The sequence below is a fragment of the Drosophila biarmipes genome, chromosome 3L, assembly GCF_025231255.1.
Source record: "Drosophila biarmipes strain raj3 chromosome 3L, RU_DBia_V1.1, whole genome shotgun sequence".
In the NCBI taxonomy this organism is placed as follows: domain Eukaryota; kingdom Metazoa; phylum Arthropoda; class Insecta; order Diptera; family Drosophilidae; genus Drosophila; species Drosophila biarmipes.
In genome coordinates this window covers 8,922,010-8,935,337 of record NC_066613.1, presented here as the reverse complement: position 1 = coordinate 8,935,337, position 13,328 = coordinate 8,922,010, and the positions used below count along the sequence as shown (strand labels likewise).

Here is a 13,328-nt window from a genome sequence, read left to right as displayed (position 1 = left end):
TCGTGATTTTTAGTGAGCTACTTTAGTTTTTTGATTCGATAACTAATTTTATTACAAATAGTTTGGCTTAGCATTATGTTTTGAGCCAAATAATCTTCCTAAGCTGACTGACTTTAGAATTTGATTCCTTTGTCAGTTTAATATTTAAATGATTAGTTCAGGAAGCCCCAAGGTCCAACTCTAAGCCTCTGGACTTGATCACTTTTATCAGAAATCGAAGCAACCAGTTCAAAATGAATTCTCTAGACTTTTAAAAAGAAAAACAACTCTTCTTGGTTATAGGCCGATTTGAAAACACCAATTTATTGAACCTCAAAGGTTGCTTATTAACCTAACAGACCACAGGCTATGTGTATTTAGAAGTATATCGTTTGCATATTTCCAGGGGGTAGTGCTAAATAGAGTAGTTCAGCACAGGGGCCGAATTCGGAATAGATTATCGCTTAGGCCTTGGCAATGCCGATGACGCCGCAGCCAATGCGGGCACCTGCGTTTCCCGTGGACTTGCTCAGCTCGTGGCCACCCTGGCCGAGATCATCGGCATCGGCGTGGACCACAACGGTGCGCCCGATGATGCTGTCGGCGCCGAACAGCGTGATCTTCGAGTCGGTGATGTTGACCTTGGTGGGACAGTCGCCGGTGGCCTCGATGTTGCCCAGGTCTCCCAGGTGACGGTTCTCGTCGGCGGGAGCTCCGTGCTCCTTGCCGTAGGGATTGAAGTGCGGTCCGGACGACATGCAGCCGTTGGTGTTGTCCCCGAACTCGTGTACGTGGAATCCGTGCAGGCCCTTGGCCAGACCGCACACCTCACCGGTGACCGTCACGGGCGTCTCGCTGCTCTGTGGGAGGGACAAAGGGAGTGGGTGCAATTAGTCCAACGCACAAGATAAGGCTGGTCCCTGATAACGCCACAAGTTGTGTTAAATCATGACAAGTCCAAACAGAAGCACTCAAATTCTTGTCCTCCAATGATAACTACATTCGATCCAACCTCCAAAGTAACAGTGTTTGGCTGTTCTAGAAACTTCTAAATATTAGTTTGGCAGGCTTAAACACTTAATAACCTTTCTATGTAATACAATACCCCACAGGGGTACACCTAATCCGTAGGCACTCATTTGTAATCCTATTCGTTATCTCTGACACTTGCTTCAAACTGATGTGCTTTTCTCTTGCTTTCTGCGGGTACAATTATTCAGATCTCTGGTTCGAGGTCAAAATATTTTTTGTTTATAATTATTTCATAAATTATTTTAATCAATACACGAGCATTAATGAATGGTAAAATCTATTTCAAGCGTTCCAAGCTAAATATGAATTAATATTGTATGGGAAGCTATGTTATGGTGCTGTGAAACCCTTACAGTATCTCTGATGCTATTTTCTTGACCCTTGCTGTGAGAGCCTGAGCAGTGCTGCATACCGTTACCCGAGCCCGTCCGAGCCCAATTACACCCAATGCTATTTTCTTGAGCCATGCTGTAAGTACTTGAGCGCACGCATGTGCGCGTCGTTGTTGGACTTATATAATTCTGCATTTGTTAGGTGACTGTGCGAAATTCGCAATCTGAGCTAATTGAAATGCTCGAAAGCATTTTAAGCAGTATGTGGAATTGGAAGAGGGGCCCTGCGGGGATGCCGGCAATTCGACCTTTAGAACCACTGTTTTTCCTTCGCGTTCTCGAGGCGAATATCCCAAAATGCAGTCGACTCTTACCTGCTGCTCGAAGAAAACAGTGCCCTTGGCATCGCCATTGATTACGCAGACGGCTTTGACCATTTCGACAATTGATTATTTATCAAGACGACGACGAAAAAAGTTGCAAACTCCTTTAAGGTATCTCGTACAGTGTGACCGTCGCAGGGGGAGGTCGAAAGACCAGGTAACCAGGGCTTCAGTGTGATCACTTACTGTTGCTGTGTTTATGCAAAACGGAACTCAGGAATTATTTCGAAACAGGTTTGTTAAAGCTCTATATCATGCATTTTCATATGCCCCGTTTTCGGTTTATGAATTTATAAAAATTGGGAAGTTTGTCCCATTTCTTTTTCGATTCTTTATCACACACCTTTAGTAGCAAGTAAACGAATAACTTGGAAGAATGGGTTTGTATTTCATATATATTGATTGAATCTTTCATTTAAAAGAGTACTAAACAATATTTGGTGAATTCCAGAACAAACCTGTTCTTCAAGTTTGTTCCATACAATAAAATGATACTAATAGAGTGCAAGCGAGTGAACAGGTGGAATTTTAACAGAAGCGGGACACACTGTTTGGGATTTATAACTTAGTTTTCGAAGGAGCTTGGTTAGTTTTAAATGAGTGGGAAGAGGATATAAGAGAGCGCACACAGCACTGAAAATACTCATGTGATTTCACGTCGTTATTTAAACACCAAAGCACCATGTAGTGTAATCTGCTCTTTACAAGTTCAAAGCTAATCAGCTGCCGGGCGAACCACTGGTTCATTTTGAAGCTTCCTATTCTTGCGGCGGATTTCAATTCGCAGGAAAAGGGGAAACCACGCAATAAAATGTCGTACTCTTAGCTGCAAGGCAACTGTCTTCAAATAAATTAAACTGCTTAACGCGGTCCGTTCGATATTCTCTAAATATTCTATTCTAAGCTGAACAGCACTGCGCACATTAAATCGGAGTTCAGTTTTAATAAACTCTCGATAATGGAACCTTGGTGGGTGATAACCACCACATGACAGTTTTATCGCACTCACTCGTGTCTAAACTTACTTTCCAGGCTGGCCAAATCATTTAAGAAGGTCAGGGAGGAGGAGGACTTTGCCGACTGCAGTGTGATTGTCGGGTCGCGCTCCTTCCGGTGCCACAAAGTAGGTGATGAAACGAGCTGATCGCATGCATGTCCTTATAAATGTAAAACGCTTAGGTGATACTGGGTGTGGCTTCGGATTTCTTCAAGCGCGCCTTCCAGCCGGGCTTCGCTGAGGGCGAAAAAGGAGAGGTGACCATCACCAATGTCACTGGCGACGTTTTCGAAAAGTTCCTGGAGTATGTATACAGCTACGAGGTGAAGGGTTTCGACAGCTACAGCAACCCGGACATCATCAAGCTGAAGGAGTGCGCCAATATGTGGATGGTGGAACCGCTAAAGCAGAAATGCGACGAGATCATCAGGAGGAGGATCCCCAACATGCTGTGCGCGGACTTGCTACTGTACTTTGAGCATGCGCACCACGTCAACGACCCCAAACTAGCCACCGACATTTCCTTTTATCTAAGACAGAAGATTATTGGAACAATCCCTGACACGCTTTACGAACTGGGCTCAGATGTGTTCAGGGAGTTCTTGAACACCATAAAGGGCTGTTTGTCAGAAAGAAGGCGTTACGACATAATAGAGAAGTATGTGGTCATTCACGGGTTTGTGCTCAATCAAAGTGATCTCATGAAATGGCAGTTCCACGGACTCGCCACTCAAGCAGAAAGAACACCAGGCTCTTCATGCCTTAACGACACCAAACCGTTCGACTATGCGAACCCAAATCCGTTCAAGATCGAAAACCTAAACTTTGCTGGCACAAACTCTATACCCTTGGACCCCAGGTCAAAGAAGATCAATAGCGAGTATGTCCACGACGTTTTGAGATTGATAGACTATACAAAAATGACTGCTGTAGAGTTCTTTGAGGGCCCTGGAAAATCCAAAATGATGACGTTTGAGGACAAGTTCAATTTCATGTACAAAATAGCTTGTTCAAAGGGCTCCAGGTAGTAAATTGAAACAAGAAATTGTACATTTGATTTTTGATTTTTAATACACAATTTGTCCAAACACTTAAATGGGAGTTTCTTCATTAATAAGAAATAATGTGCTATCATTTCAATCTTTATATATTGTTATTGTATCCGTAAATTTGTAGATATTACTTATTAATTCATGATTTTTGTTTTTGTTTGTATTTTAATGTTTGTATATATATTCATATATATAGATATATATATATTATATTTAAATCGATATAGGTAAAGGTATGTAGATAGGTAATATTATTCATTCGCCTGTTTGTTTGTTACTTGTGTGGTTGGTTGCTTGTTACTTGATTTTCCCCAATTCTCACGCTTCTCGTACAATTCGGTCACATAGCTATAACATCTTAAACATCATAATCATCAATCATTACAATAATCAATCGCATATATCTAGATAATTTTGCTTTGTTTGCTGCTTTACCTCTGCTTTAAACTTAAATTTTATTATATTACTTAGAGAGTAGCGTCATCGAGCATATTGAATTCGTCAGATCTAGTGGGGATTAAGTCGTAACTTCGAATCGGGTCTCGAATTTCGAAAAGTTTCCATGTAGTTGCCGCCGTTGAACGGTTTTGAATGGCCAACATTTCAAACACAATCTCACAGTTGCTATTTGTAAAATGTCCCATATCAATTTATACAATTTGCTTTCGTGTTGCCTAGCTTTGCGTGCGCTCATGTTGCTTATGCTGTGTTGTGTTTGGATTCGCTTTCTGCTTTGATTTGTTTTGGGGTATGGGTAGGTTTATGATTGGCAAATTCAATATACAAGATGGAGATACTTTTTGTTTTGCTTTCTAATCGTTTCCACCCGTGGGGCGCACTATTTGCCCTTGTTCTGCTGCCGGTGCTTCTGGATACGCACGCATCAGAGCACCTCGGACACGTACTTCGGTCGCTTGGCCACGGTGGCATCGGTGGCAGTGGTGACGCACTCCTCCTCGCTGGCCTCGATGTGACCACTGTAGTCGGTCGGCAACTCCTCGTAGATAATCTCTGAATGCTGCTGCTGCTGTTGAGCCACCGCCTGCTGCTGATGCAGCGAGTGAGATGCCCCGCCGCCCATCACATGGTTCCTCTTCAGCGCAATCAGAGCTCCCACTCCGCCGCCTCCACCTCCACTCGCGCCGCTTCCCTCAACTTGCGATTGTTGCGCGGCCACGCCGGAGTTTTGATTGGTTACGTAGTAAGGACTACCGCTGCTGGAGGCCAAAACACAAGTTATAAGTGAGCTCCAGATAAAGGGCTTCACGTTGCACTCACCTGTACTGATTGGAATTGCTTGACAGTGTTTGCTGCTGTTGCTGCTGGTGTTGCTGTTGCTGGTGTGCATTTTGAGAGTTGTAGATTATTTCTGCACGGTTTGAAAGAGATTAATGCCTTGATACATTTGTTGACATCAATGTGTATAAGGAAACAACTTACCAGCATCAGCGGCTCGCTGTTCTAGGGACATCCCCGGAGACCCCGGAGCAGATTGCAGCACTATGTCCTGCAGCGGTGAACTCTCTCGCGAGTTGTCTGCGAACAATAAGAACAATAAGAGTATAATGATGAGATGTTGGGCCACCACCACTTACCCATGTGACTGGGCGAGACGGGCGCCGAGCGGGGCATCCCGTATGGCGGACGGAAGCCCTGGCTGCTCCGCTGGCGGCGCTTCTTGTAGCTGTGGTCGATCAGCTTGGCGCCGCTGTCCGGATCGATGCGCCAGAAGGAGCCCTTGCCGGGTTCGTCCTGGGAGCGGGCCACCTTGATGAAATACCTGCAAGGATGGGCCGAAGTTTTAGGTCGATTTCGCAAAGGTGATGTGAGGTGAGTGCGCTTGCAATCCTACCTATTCAAACTGAGATTATGACGTATGGAATTCTGCCAGCCCTTGTTCGTCTCCTTGCGGTAGTAGGGGTAGTGCTTGACTATAAACGAATAAATGCCCGAGAGCGTTAGCTGCTTATCCGGTGCGGCAGATATGGCCTGGACGATCAGCTGGGCGTAGCTGTACGGCGGCTTCTCATTGTGATTGTAGCTGGCTGTGGAGGGAGTCTGGAACAGATCCTGCTGCAAATGCGAACGGCTCATTAGTTCGGCAAACTCGGTCCGGGAAAGTGTACTCACTGTATTGTTGTTACTGTAGTTGTTGTAATTGTTGGGCTGGTTCTGGATGAAACCCTGACGTGGACTAGCCGGACAACTGTTGGCAGCGCTAATTGTACCTGCGAGGGCAAACAAATAAGTGTGGTTAATATACGAAAACAGGCTGTCTAATGAGCTCCAAGTTGGAGGATATAATAGCACGAATGTTTGGCTAGTGTATTCAACTCCAACTTTTGCCCTGCAGGTTCTTCATGTGGTATTTAGGATGAAGTTCCACTTGCCAGTTGGTGACAGGTAGGGGCTCTTCTGCTCCTTCTTGGGTATGGATATCTTGAGCGGAGAGTAGATGCCGGGTCCCTCGCCGGCGATTAGGTGGGCAGCTGCCCCAGCTGGAGGGGCCACGACGATGTTGCCACTGCGCTGTTGCTGCTGGTGCAGGGCTGTGTGGTGGAGCGGGTGGTGTGGTGCATGCGGGAGTGGGTGGTGGGCCTGCTGCTGCTGTTGCTGCAACGGCAGGTGGTGCGCTGGCTGGTGGTGCATCTGCTGCAATTGCTGCTGCTGCTGCTGGTGGTGATGCAACTGCTGCTGCTGGTGCAGTTCGTCCCTCGGCGGCGGTGTAATGATGACCTGGGCTCCACCACCGCCTACTCCGCCCCCGCTCACGACCAGCGATGGCGAATGGCCGGCGGCTGCATCCGATGGAGTGGCGGGCACATAACTCTCGAACTCGATGCGAATCTCCGTACTGGGAAAGCGGAAGTAGCAGCTGCGTGGAGAAGGCAAAAACACATCGATTAGAGATAAATATTGAAGTACTAAAGATTTGCCTTTAAGGTATTCCATTTCATTTTCTAATGCTTATTCCCTCTTTCCACGCCTTTCCATAATATCACAAACAACCAGATCCATCAGATAAAGGAGATAAAGCGTGCGGGTGGCGTATTAAGTTCTTACCGAAATATAATTGTTCTTTTTCCCCACTTAGTCCCTCTATCAACTCACCGCTGGGGCAAACGAAGTGGATCCACGTTGCGCCGCTGCAGGAAATCGTCCACGAAGATGCCGTTCTTGCTGAGGCACTGGACAAAGAAGGCGCGCAGCTCCACGTCGTAGAGCACCTGGAAGTGCTTGCGCGAGACCAGGTTGTTCTCCGCCACGTTGAAGTGGACCAGCGATGTGGAGGAGTTGCGGCCGATTACCGTCACGGCGTCCGTGATGGGCAGCACCTCCTGGTTGAAGCGCAGCTCTCCATATGGCGGCGGAGACGACGTCGACGATGAGGCATTGGCGGAGGGGGTGGTGCTGCTGGCGGAGGCGGCGGCGGAGGAGGCGGGGGCGGTGGTGCTACTGGTCGCAGGTGGGTGGTTTGCTGAATTGTTGCTCAGCTGATCGGAGTTGTTGTTGTTGCTCCCCGCGCTGTTGCCGCTGCTGTTGTTGTTGTTGCTGCTGTTGCTGTTGTTGTTGTTGTTCAGCGCCGCTGTCGCTGCTGCTGCCGCTGCCGCGCCATGGTGCAGCTGCAACATGTCCTTGGCGATCGCAACGGTGGCGGCGTCGGCTGCACCACCGCCTGCAATGTTGGTGGGTGGGTTGTTCAGTACGGCGTGCACGGTGACAATGTTGTTGTTGTTGTTGTTGCTGCTGGCGATGCTGTTGTTGTTGTTGCTGGAGCTGCTGCTATTGCCGGTGGTTGTTGCTAGTGTTGTGGTTGTTGTAGTTGTAGTGGCGGCCATTGAAAGGTAAATCCCACTTGTCCTATGCTCGCTTACTGTTGTTGTTTGCCTGGCAGGGGGAAACGGATCGATGGTATTAATGCCTTTGAGTTGCTTATTGTAAAATAATGATGAAATTTAGTGTGTACTTAAGGTAATCACTGGTAAGTAAGATATGCACCGACTGTTTTCACACGCCTACTATTATTATTTTATTAGTTATATATTCGAACCTTAATTCAGGAGTATCCAAGTTACGAATTGCACTTATAATTTATTTGCATAATTTGTTTACGCTACAATGTACAAAAACCTTGCTTCAAAATATACACACATATATGCACGTGTGTTTAAAAAAAAACTCAATTCAAATAAAAATAAGTATTTTTAAGTGTCCTGCAATATACGTTCCAGATTGATTAACTAAGTTGCCTGATGGTCTATTTTTGTGTACAACCATTTTGCATGCAACTGCTCTGTGGTTATGCTGCGAAAGGTCTTTTACCTATTGACTTTGCACATCGAGAACTTTATTTATTTTATTCGCACACTGTTTGTACATTAATGCACTAATTTTACCCTTTTACAGCTCTTCACGCGCTTTCCCCTCTTCGTTTTGGCCCCAAGGTTTCTTCTTTTCGTCAGCCACAAATTATTTTCCAAATATACACACACACACACACGCACTCCGTGGCTGTTTCGGTTTTTGCTTTACTCTGTTTTGCTACCGCAGCCGCACATACACTCGCACCTATGTACACACCTCGGTCGGCAACAAAAACAAGCGCCGATTGGGGCAACAACAATAATAATAATAATAACACAACTACTACTACTACGCGGCGGACACTACGTGAGTAAACACACACACAACTGTGTACGTATGTACATAGCGAAGCAGCCGAGAGAGCGGCAAACTGCAAAGGCTCACGCTTGCGCTCTCCCTCGCTTTCCCGGGAATGGAAAAATCTCCTCTCCACAACTCCACACACAATTCGGTATCCCCTCTCCAAACTGAGCTTGCGGCCAGTGTTGCCAACAGGCGATTACATGCCACAAATAGCGAATAAATCATTCAAGGCGGAAAAAAGCTGCAAGGGTTAAGTCCATGTGACACTTGAAGGGTAATTGTCGCGTAAAAAATAAGAACTTAATTAGTTGCACTCCTATAGCCAGTGACAATACGAAAGCTTTCTTTTTTCGATTACTTATTTTTCCAGGAGCGACTTTGTAGCTATTTATTGTTGTCCGGTGTTATTATTTTTATTATTAATTTTTTCCTTTTTTTAGCGTTTTTTTTTTTATAAAATTAAGAACAATATTCGGTCACATTTTTTGTAAGATGTATTTATGTACATTGTAGATACATACAAGGTACACAAGTTATAAATTGTTTGTAATTAATTGATTGACTTTGATAAGCAAATGCCGACCGAACGTAAACAACGGTTGTGTGACCCTAAGCTATCCAACCACTACTTTGATTCTTGTGAAACACTTTGCCTGTGCACCTGTGCAACAAATGGATAACAATGGAATTCGCCACAAGTTCAACCTACTCGCAGGGATTTGGGGGAAAATAAGCGCAGACGGAGGGACTTCCATGGCAACCGAAACTTTTCGCTGAGCGAAAGGAGTTGGGGGAGGGGGGAGGCGTGAGCCAGGCGACTTTTTGTATGCGGCTATAAACGAGCGTTGGCAACACTGTTCCACTCTCCGACTTGTTTGGCTCCACTTGGCACCAACACACGCACGCACGCTGGAGCTCACACACTCACACACACGCTCGGTCGGGCTGAGAACTCTCGCACTGGCAGGCCCCACATGGCTCCCCCATCAATCGATCGAGCTTGCATGCATAAACATGCAAAACGAAACCAAAATAAAATTAACGAGAACAACAAAAGGCAAACAAACGCCCATACATACGGCCATATAAATAAACACACGAATGCACACAGCCACATCAGATTTGGCGATTACATACATACATATATGCACGGGTGTGTGTGATGGGTCACTCGTAACGGCAAAACGACGGAGGAGAAGGCGAAAGAGAAGCACAATAAATAAATAAAAACACCAAAATACACACAGACTCACACGCACACAGATGGCGTATTGGAAATGCGTAAAAAATGCCGCTCGTTGATTTTTCAGCTAGCAACCGACTCCACCTGCGCATACATACAGACGACGGATGTCTTGTTTGTCTCTTTGTAAACACACCAAAAGCACACTTTTCACGACGTATAGCTAAAGCCTGCTGCTCTTTGGTTTTCGCTCGGCGATTGCGTAAACTTGCCGCCCGCTTTTTTCCCACCTAACATCAAAATATGTACACACACTTGAGGCCACCCATACACACACCTATGCCTGCCCGTGTGTGCGCACGGTGTGTGTGTGCGTTGTGTGAGCGTGTTCCAAAATAAAAACTTAATATTTATTTATATGCCATTTAGCTGCTTGCTTTTCCGCTCACTTGCTATTGATTTTTATTACTACTAATTCTCGCTCTCTCCTTCGCTGTTTATATTTTCGCCGTTGGTTATCAAACTCGAACTGTTTTTGTTGTTTTTTTTTTTCAGTCTTTTTTTCGCACACAACACGTTTTTCGCTGCGTGTTTGTGTGTGTATATTATTTTTTGTTCGCCTTGTTTATTTTTATTTTTTTGCGTACCTTCTTGGAAAAAACCTTTGGCCGTTGCGATTTGTTAAATCTCTCGATATCAACGTAACACTAGTAATTGGTTAATAATTTACAGCCGATTTGTGCACTTTTTCAGCGATTTTAATGCGGTTTTCCCGATTCTTATTGCTTCAGCGCGGTGAAGGAGAAGCAGAAGAGATCGGTCCGAACGACGCGGTGGCAACGCCGGCGGCCGATGCCAGGCATGGCTCGCTGCTGGTCTGGCCACGCTGCCGATCAGCTGTTTTCCGCCGCATTTCGATTTTGTAACAGTTTGGAAATTTTTTAATTTAATTTTTTTGAATCGAACTGGGAAAATGCAGAGTCTAACGCGTTTGCTGAGCACGACCCTTAGCCTGCACACGCTACCTCGCATGGCGGCGGTGGGCGGGGCCCTGCAGCAGCTGCGCGGCAAAACCAAAGTGGTGGAGAAGCCAAAACCAGGTGCCGGACAGCAATTCCGGCGGACTGTCCACTTTCCGGAGGAGTACACGGTGGAGCCGCTGAAGATTACCCACTTGGCTGGCCGAGACCCCGTCTCGGGTCGTCTGGTGGCCAAGGGCATTGGCGGCGGCCTGAAGCAGCAGTACCGTTGGGTCAAATGGGTGAGGGACGGCCCCACGGACGGTGCCCAGGAGGAGCTGGTCCTGGAGGTGATACGCGACGGTTGTCGCACAGCCAAAGTGGCCCTGGTGGCCGTCGGCGATGAGCTCAAGTACATCTTGGCCACCGAGAACATGAAGGCGGGCGACATCCTCAAGACCTCGCGGCTGATTCCTAGGATTCCGGGTGAGTAATCCTACTGGAAGTCATCGGAAGGGACTATCTATTAGACCGAGTCCATTGGTATCTCAGCTATAAAAACCGTTTTCTCATTTTCGGGTGTTTTATTCGGAACTGCTTATAAAAAAAAATCATGAGATATTGATAGATTAGTGAAGATTATTAACTTAGAATCTTAACTAATTTAAATTCGATAAGTCAATCGCTTAAATACTTCTTCACTCTACCAAATCTTGTCAATGGAGTTCTTACAATTTTATGTATATCGAACTCTTCCAAAATATTCAAAAAATGCTACATTTTCTGCCTCCAAAGGTTTCAAGACAACTAAATAACCTTTCCAGTATTTCCCTAGTGCGTCCCAACGAAGGCGATGCTTATCCACTGGGCGCCCTGCCCGTGGGCACCCGCATCCACTGCCTGGAGAAGAATCCCGGCCAGACGTGCCATCTAATCCACGCCGCCGGCACCTTTGGCACCATCTTGCGCAAATTCGACGACAAGGTGGTGGTGCAGCTGCCCTCCAAGCGGGAGTTTGCCTTCCAGCGCACTTGCATGGCCACCGTGGGCCGTCTGTCCAACCCGGACCACAACAAGGAGCACGTGGGCAGTGCCCAGCGGATGCGGGAGTTGGGCAACCGCCCTCGATCCGGTCTCTGGAAGCGCAAGGAGGGCAAGCACGGCCGCAAGATACGCCGCCTGCCGCCCATGACCACAATATCGCCTCCGGCGCCGCCCAAGGAGGAGGCCATCAAGTTGACGCTGCCCCTGTGAGGATCTTCCTTTAATTTCTGTGTGTCACACAATATACAACTAGAACTAGAACTACAGCTCGACCTATTTGCGCGTTTTCTTCATGGAGAATCCGGTGCCTTGGAAGCTCTCTGCCTCGGAACCGTCTGCATTGCCAGCTGCGGCGCCTTCATCGTTGCCCCTATCGCTGATGGGGCGAATGTTGCGGTCAAAGCGAATGAGACCGAACTGAAAGTCGTAGTCGGGCACGCCGCGGGCCAGGACCTTCTTCACGACCGGCGTCTCCAGCTGGCTTTCTTTCTTCTTTTTGCCATCTAGACGGACGCCAGAGCCCTTGAATGTCTCGACGACCTCCTCGAGAATGGCGTTGGTCCCTCCGGAGACCTCACCCCCCGCAGAACCTGAAGCTCCAGGCTGTCCCGAGCTCGAAGCCTGCGTCTCCGTGTGATCCTTGTAGCCCACCGGGGCCTCGAACTCTACATTCATGTCGCACTCGATGATGCTGACAGCATTGCCGGGCTTCGTCTCGAGGACACACAGCTCGTAGACCTTCTTGTTGTACTTAATGGCTATGACATCGCCCTTCGTGAGGCAAGCAAAGTTGCGCAGCGCATTCTCCAGCACCGCCTTGGGATTGGTGATGTCCAGGAAGTCGGTGCTGTGGGGCTGAAACTTGGAGAACGTGGCCACCTGCAGGGAGACACTCTCGATATTGAGGATGTCGCCCTCCTCCAGCAGCAGATTGTCCATCATCCAGTAGGGCAGATAGCACTTGCCCTCGTCGGCCACGAACTCAAGGACGCCGGCGTGCGAGGATCGGGATTTCTTGCCGTTGGTGAGCTTGAACAGCATCGGGTACTCCACATTCAGACGGGTCAGCGTGTCCAGTGCGGATGGGGGCATGATAACTGCGGATTGGAAGGCGTTGGCATGGGCTCTGGCAGGTCTTTCATCTGGGATATCACCCGGGAAACTCACTTTTTCCACCCTTCTCTACGTCGGATCGCTCGTTTCCGGGCAACATGGATACGGAGAAGCACTTGTAGGTGGCATGGAAACTGCGTCCCTCCGGGAACATCATGTTGAAGCCGCTGAAATGGAACATTCTGCTTGCTAGGGTTTCACTGCCTAGTTTCCCCTTTTCTCGGGGAGGGAGGCGATAATTTTGTTTTGTTTTTTTCTTTTGTAATGTCACGCTAAAGGTGGAGAAGCATCGATAGCCGTAAACACCGAGGTTATCGATGTTTTTCAGGAAAAACATCAAGGAAACATCGGTGTTGGAGAAAATTCAAAAATTCAAAAAATGATAAATAACGACGTCGAAAAAGTAAAACATTTTACCATTTAAACGAGAGATTGCCATAGCTTAAGTTTAAACAAAAGTTTTGTTCTGAAAAGCAGATTAGAGTTCAAGAGATCATCATGTTCTGGTGATCAACTAAAAGGGTCTAGCTTATTAAAAACCAAATAAGTGACTGTAGCTTTGTGTCCTGAACACTTTCCAAACATT

At 47.0% G+C, this 13,328-nt stretch overlaps 5 protein-coding genes across 13 annotated transcripts; 2 read left to right on the top strand and 3 right to left on the bottom strand.

The window, feature by feature from the left end:
* Positions 1–269: 269 nt before the first annotated feature.
* LOC108028301 (superoxide dismutase [Cu-Zn]) lies at positions 270–1,884 on the bottom strand. The gene is made up of 2 exons (XM_017100024.3): positions 1,718–1,884; positions 270–839 (listed from the first exon to the last, which is right to left on the bottom strand). Exons 1-2 carry the CDS (start codon positions 1,778–1,780, stop codon positions 444–446), a joined length of 459 nt encoding a protein of 152 aa, XP_016955513.1. The 5' UTR covers positions 1,781–1,884; the 3' UTR covers positions 270–443.
* A 557-nt stretch (positions 1,885–2,441) lies between these two features.
* On the top strand, positions 2,442–3,863 carry LOC108028299 (kelch-like protein 40). The gene is made up of 3 exons (XM_017100022.3): positions 2,442–2,695; positions 2,759–2,849; positions 2,906–3,863. Exons 1-3 carry the CDS (start codon positions 2,685–2,687, stop codon positions 3,749–3,751), a joined length of 948 nt encoding a protein of 315 aa, XP_016955511.1. The 5' UTR covers positions 2,442–2,684; the 3' UTR covers positions 3,752–3,863.
* On the bottom strand, positions 3,769–10,442 carry LOC108028296 (dual specificity protein kinase splA). Of its 9 annotated transcripts, none has more exons than XM_050885796.1 (9): positions 8,099–8,121; positions 6,887–7,663; positions 6,166–6,650; positions 5,906–6,003; positions 5,628–5,845; positions 5,371–5,555; positions 5,216–5,311; positions 5,054–5,144; positions 3,769–4,992 (listed from the first exon to the last, which is right to left on the bottom strand). In XM_050885796.1, the coding sequence occupies exons 1-9, from the start codon at positions 8,113–8,115 to the stop codon at positions 4,659–4,661; spliced, it is 2,301 nt and encodes a 766-aa protein (XP_050741753.1). In that variant the 5' UTR covers positions 8,116–8,121; the 3' UTR covers positions 3,769–4,658. The 9 variants fall into 9 exon arrangements, with proteins under 9 accessions (XP_050741753.1, XP_016955504.2, XP_043950642.2 ...); XM_017100015.2 differs by having other exon boundaries at positions 3,769–4,989; positions 5,628–5,848; positions 8,099–8,120; XM_044094707.2 differs by having other exon boundaries at positions 5,628–5,848; positions 8,099–8,119.
* Positions 10,443–10,463: 21 nt separating this feature from the next.
* LOC108028300 (39S ribosomal protein L2, mitochondrial) lies at positions 10,464–11,895 on the top strand. The gene is made up of 2 exons (XM_017100023.3): positions 10,464–11,071; positions 11,421–11,895. Exons 1-2 carry the CDS (start codon positions 10,600–10,602, stop codon positions 11,837–11,839), a joined length of 891 nt encoding a protein of 296 aa, XP_016955512.1. The 5' UTR covers positions 10,464–10,599; the 3' UTR covers positions 11,840–11,895.
* LOC108028298 (ubiquitin fusion degradation protein 1 homolog) lies at positions 11,822–13,036 on the bottom strand. Its single transcript, XM_017100020.3, has 2 exons — positions 12,797–13,036; positions 11,822–12,726 (listed from the first exon to the last, which is right to left on the bottom strand). Exons 1-2 carry the CDS (start codon positions 12,921–12,923, stop codon positions 11,903–11,905), a joined length of 951 nt encoding a protein of 316 aa, XP_016955509.1. The 5' UTR covers positions 12,924–13,036; the 3' UTR covers positions 11,822–11,902.
* Between the last annotated feature and the right edge of the window lie 292 nt (positions 13,037–13,328).

Excerpts from the sequence above, each read along its gene's own strand:
- LOC108028301 (XM_017100024.3), bottom strand. The coding sequence starts at position 1,780 with ATGGTCAAAGCCGTCTGCGTAATCAATGGCGATGCCAAGGGCACTGTT. Across the intron at positions 840-1,717 it reads CTGTTTTCTTCGAGCAGCAG|AGCAGCGAGACGCCCGTGAC; the intron begins GTAAGAGTCGAC and ends TCCCTCCCACAG.
- LOC108028299 (XM_017100022.3), top strand. Across the intron at positions 2,850-2,905 it reads GCTCCTTCCGGTGCCACAAA|GTGATACTGGGTGTGGCTTC; the intron begins GTAGGTGATGAA and ends TAAAACGCTTAG.
- LOC108028296 (XM_050885795.1), bottom strand. Across the intron at positions 6,004-6,165 it reads CCCCTACCTGTCACCAACTG|GTACAATTAGCGCTGCCAAC; the intron begins GCAAGTGGAACT and ends TTGCCCTCGCAG. Across the intron at positions 5,145-5,215 it reads ACAGCGAGCCGCTGATGCTG|AAATAATCTACAACTCTCAA; the intron begins GTAAGTTGTTTC and ends CAAACCGTGCAG.
- LOC108028300 (XM_017100023.3), top strand. The coding sequence starts at position 10,600 with ATGCAGAGTCTAACGCGTTTGCTGAGCACGACCCTTAGCCTGCACACG. Across the intron at positions 11,072-11,420 it reads GCTGATTCCTAGGATTCCGG|TGCGTCCCAACGAAGGCGAT; the intron begins GTGAGTAATCCT and ends GTATTTCCCTAG.
- LOC108028298 (XM_017100020.3), bottom strand. The coding sequence starts at position 12,923 with ATGTTCCATTTCAGCGGCTTCAACATGATGTTCCCGGAGGGACGCAGT. Across the intron at positions 12,727-12,796 it reads CGTAGAGAAGGGTGGAAAAA|TTATCATGCCCCCATCCGCA; the intron begins GTGAGTTTCCCG and ends TCCAATCCGCAG.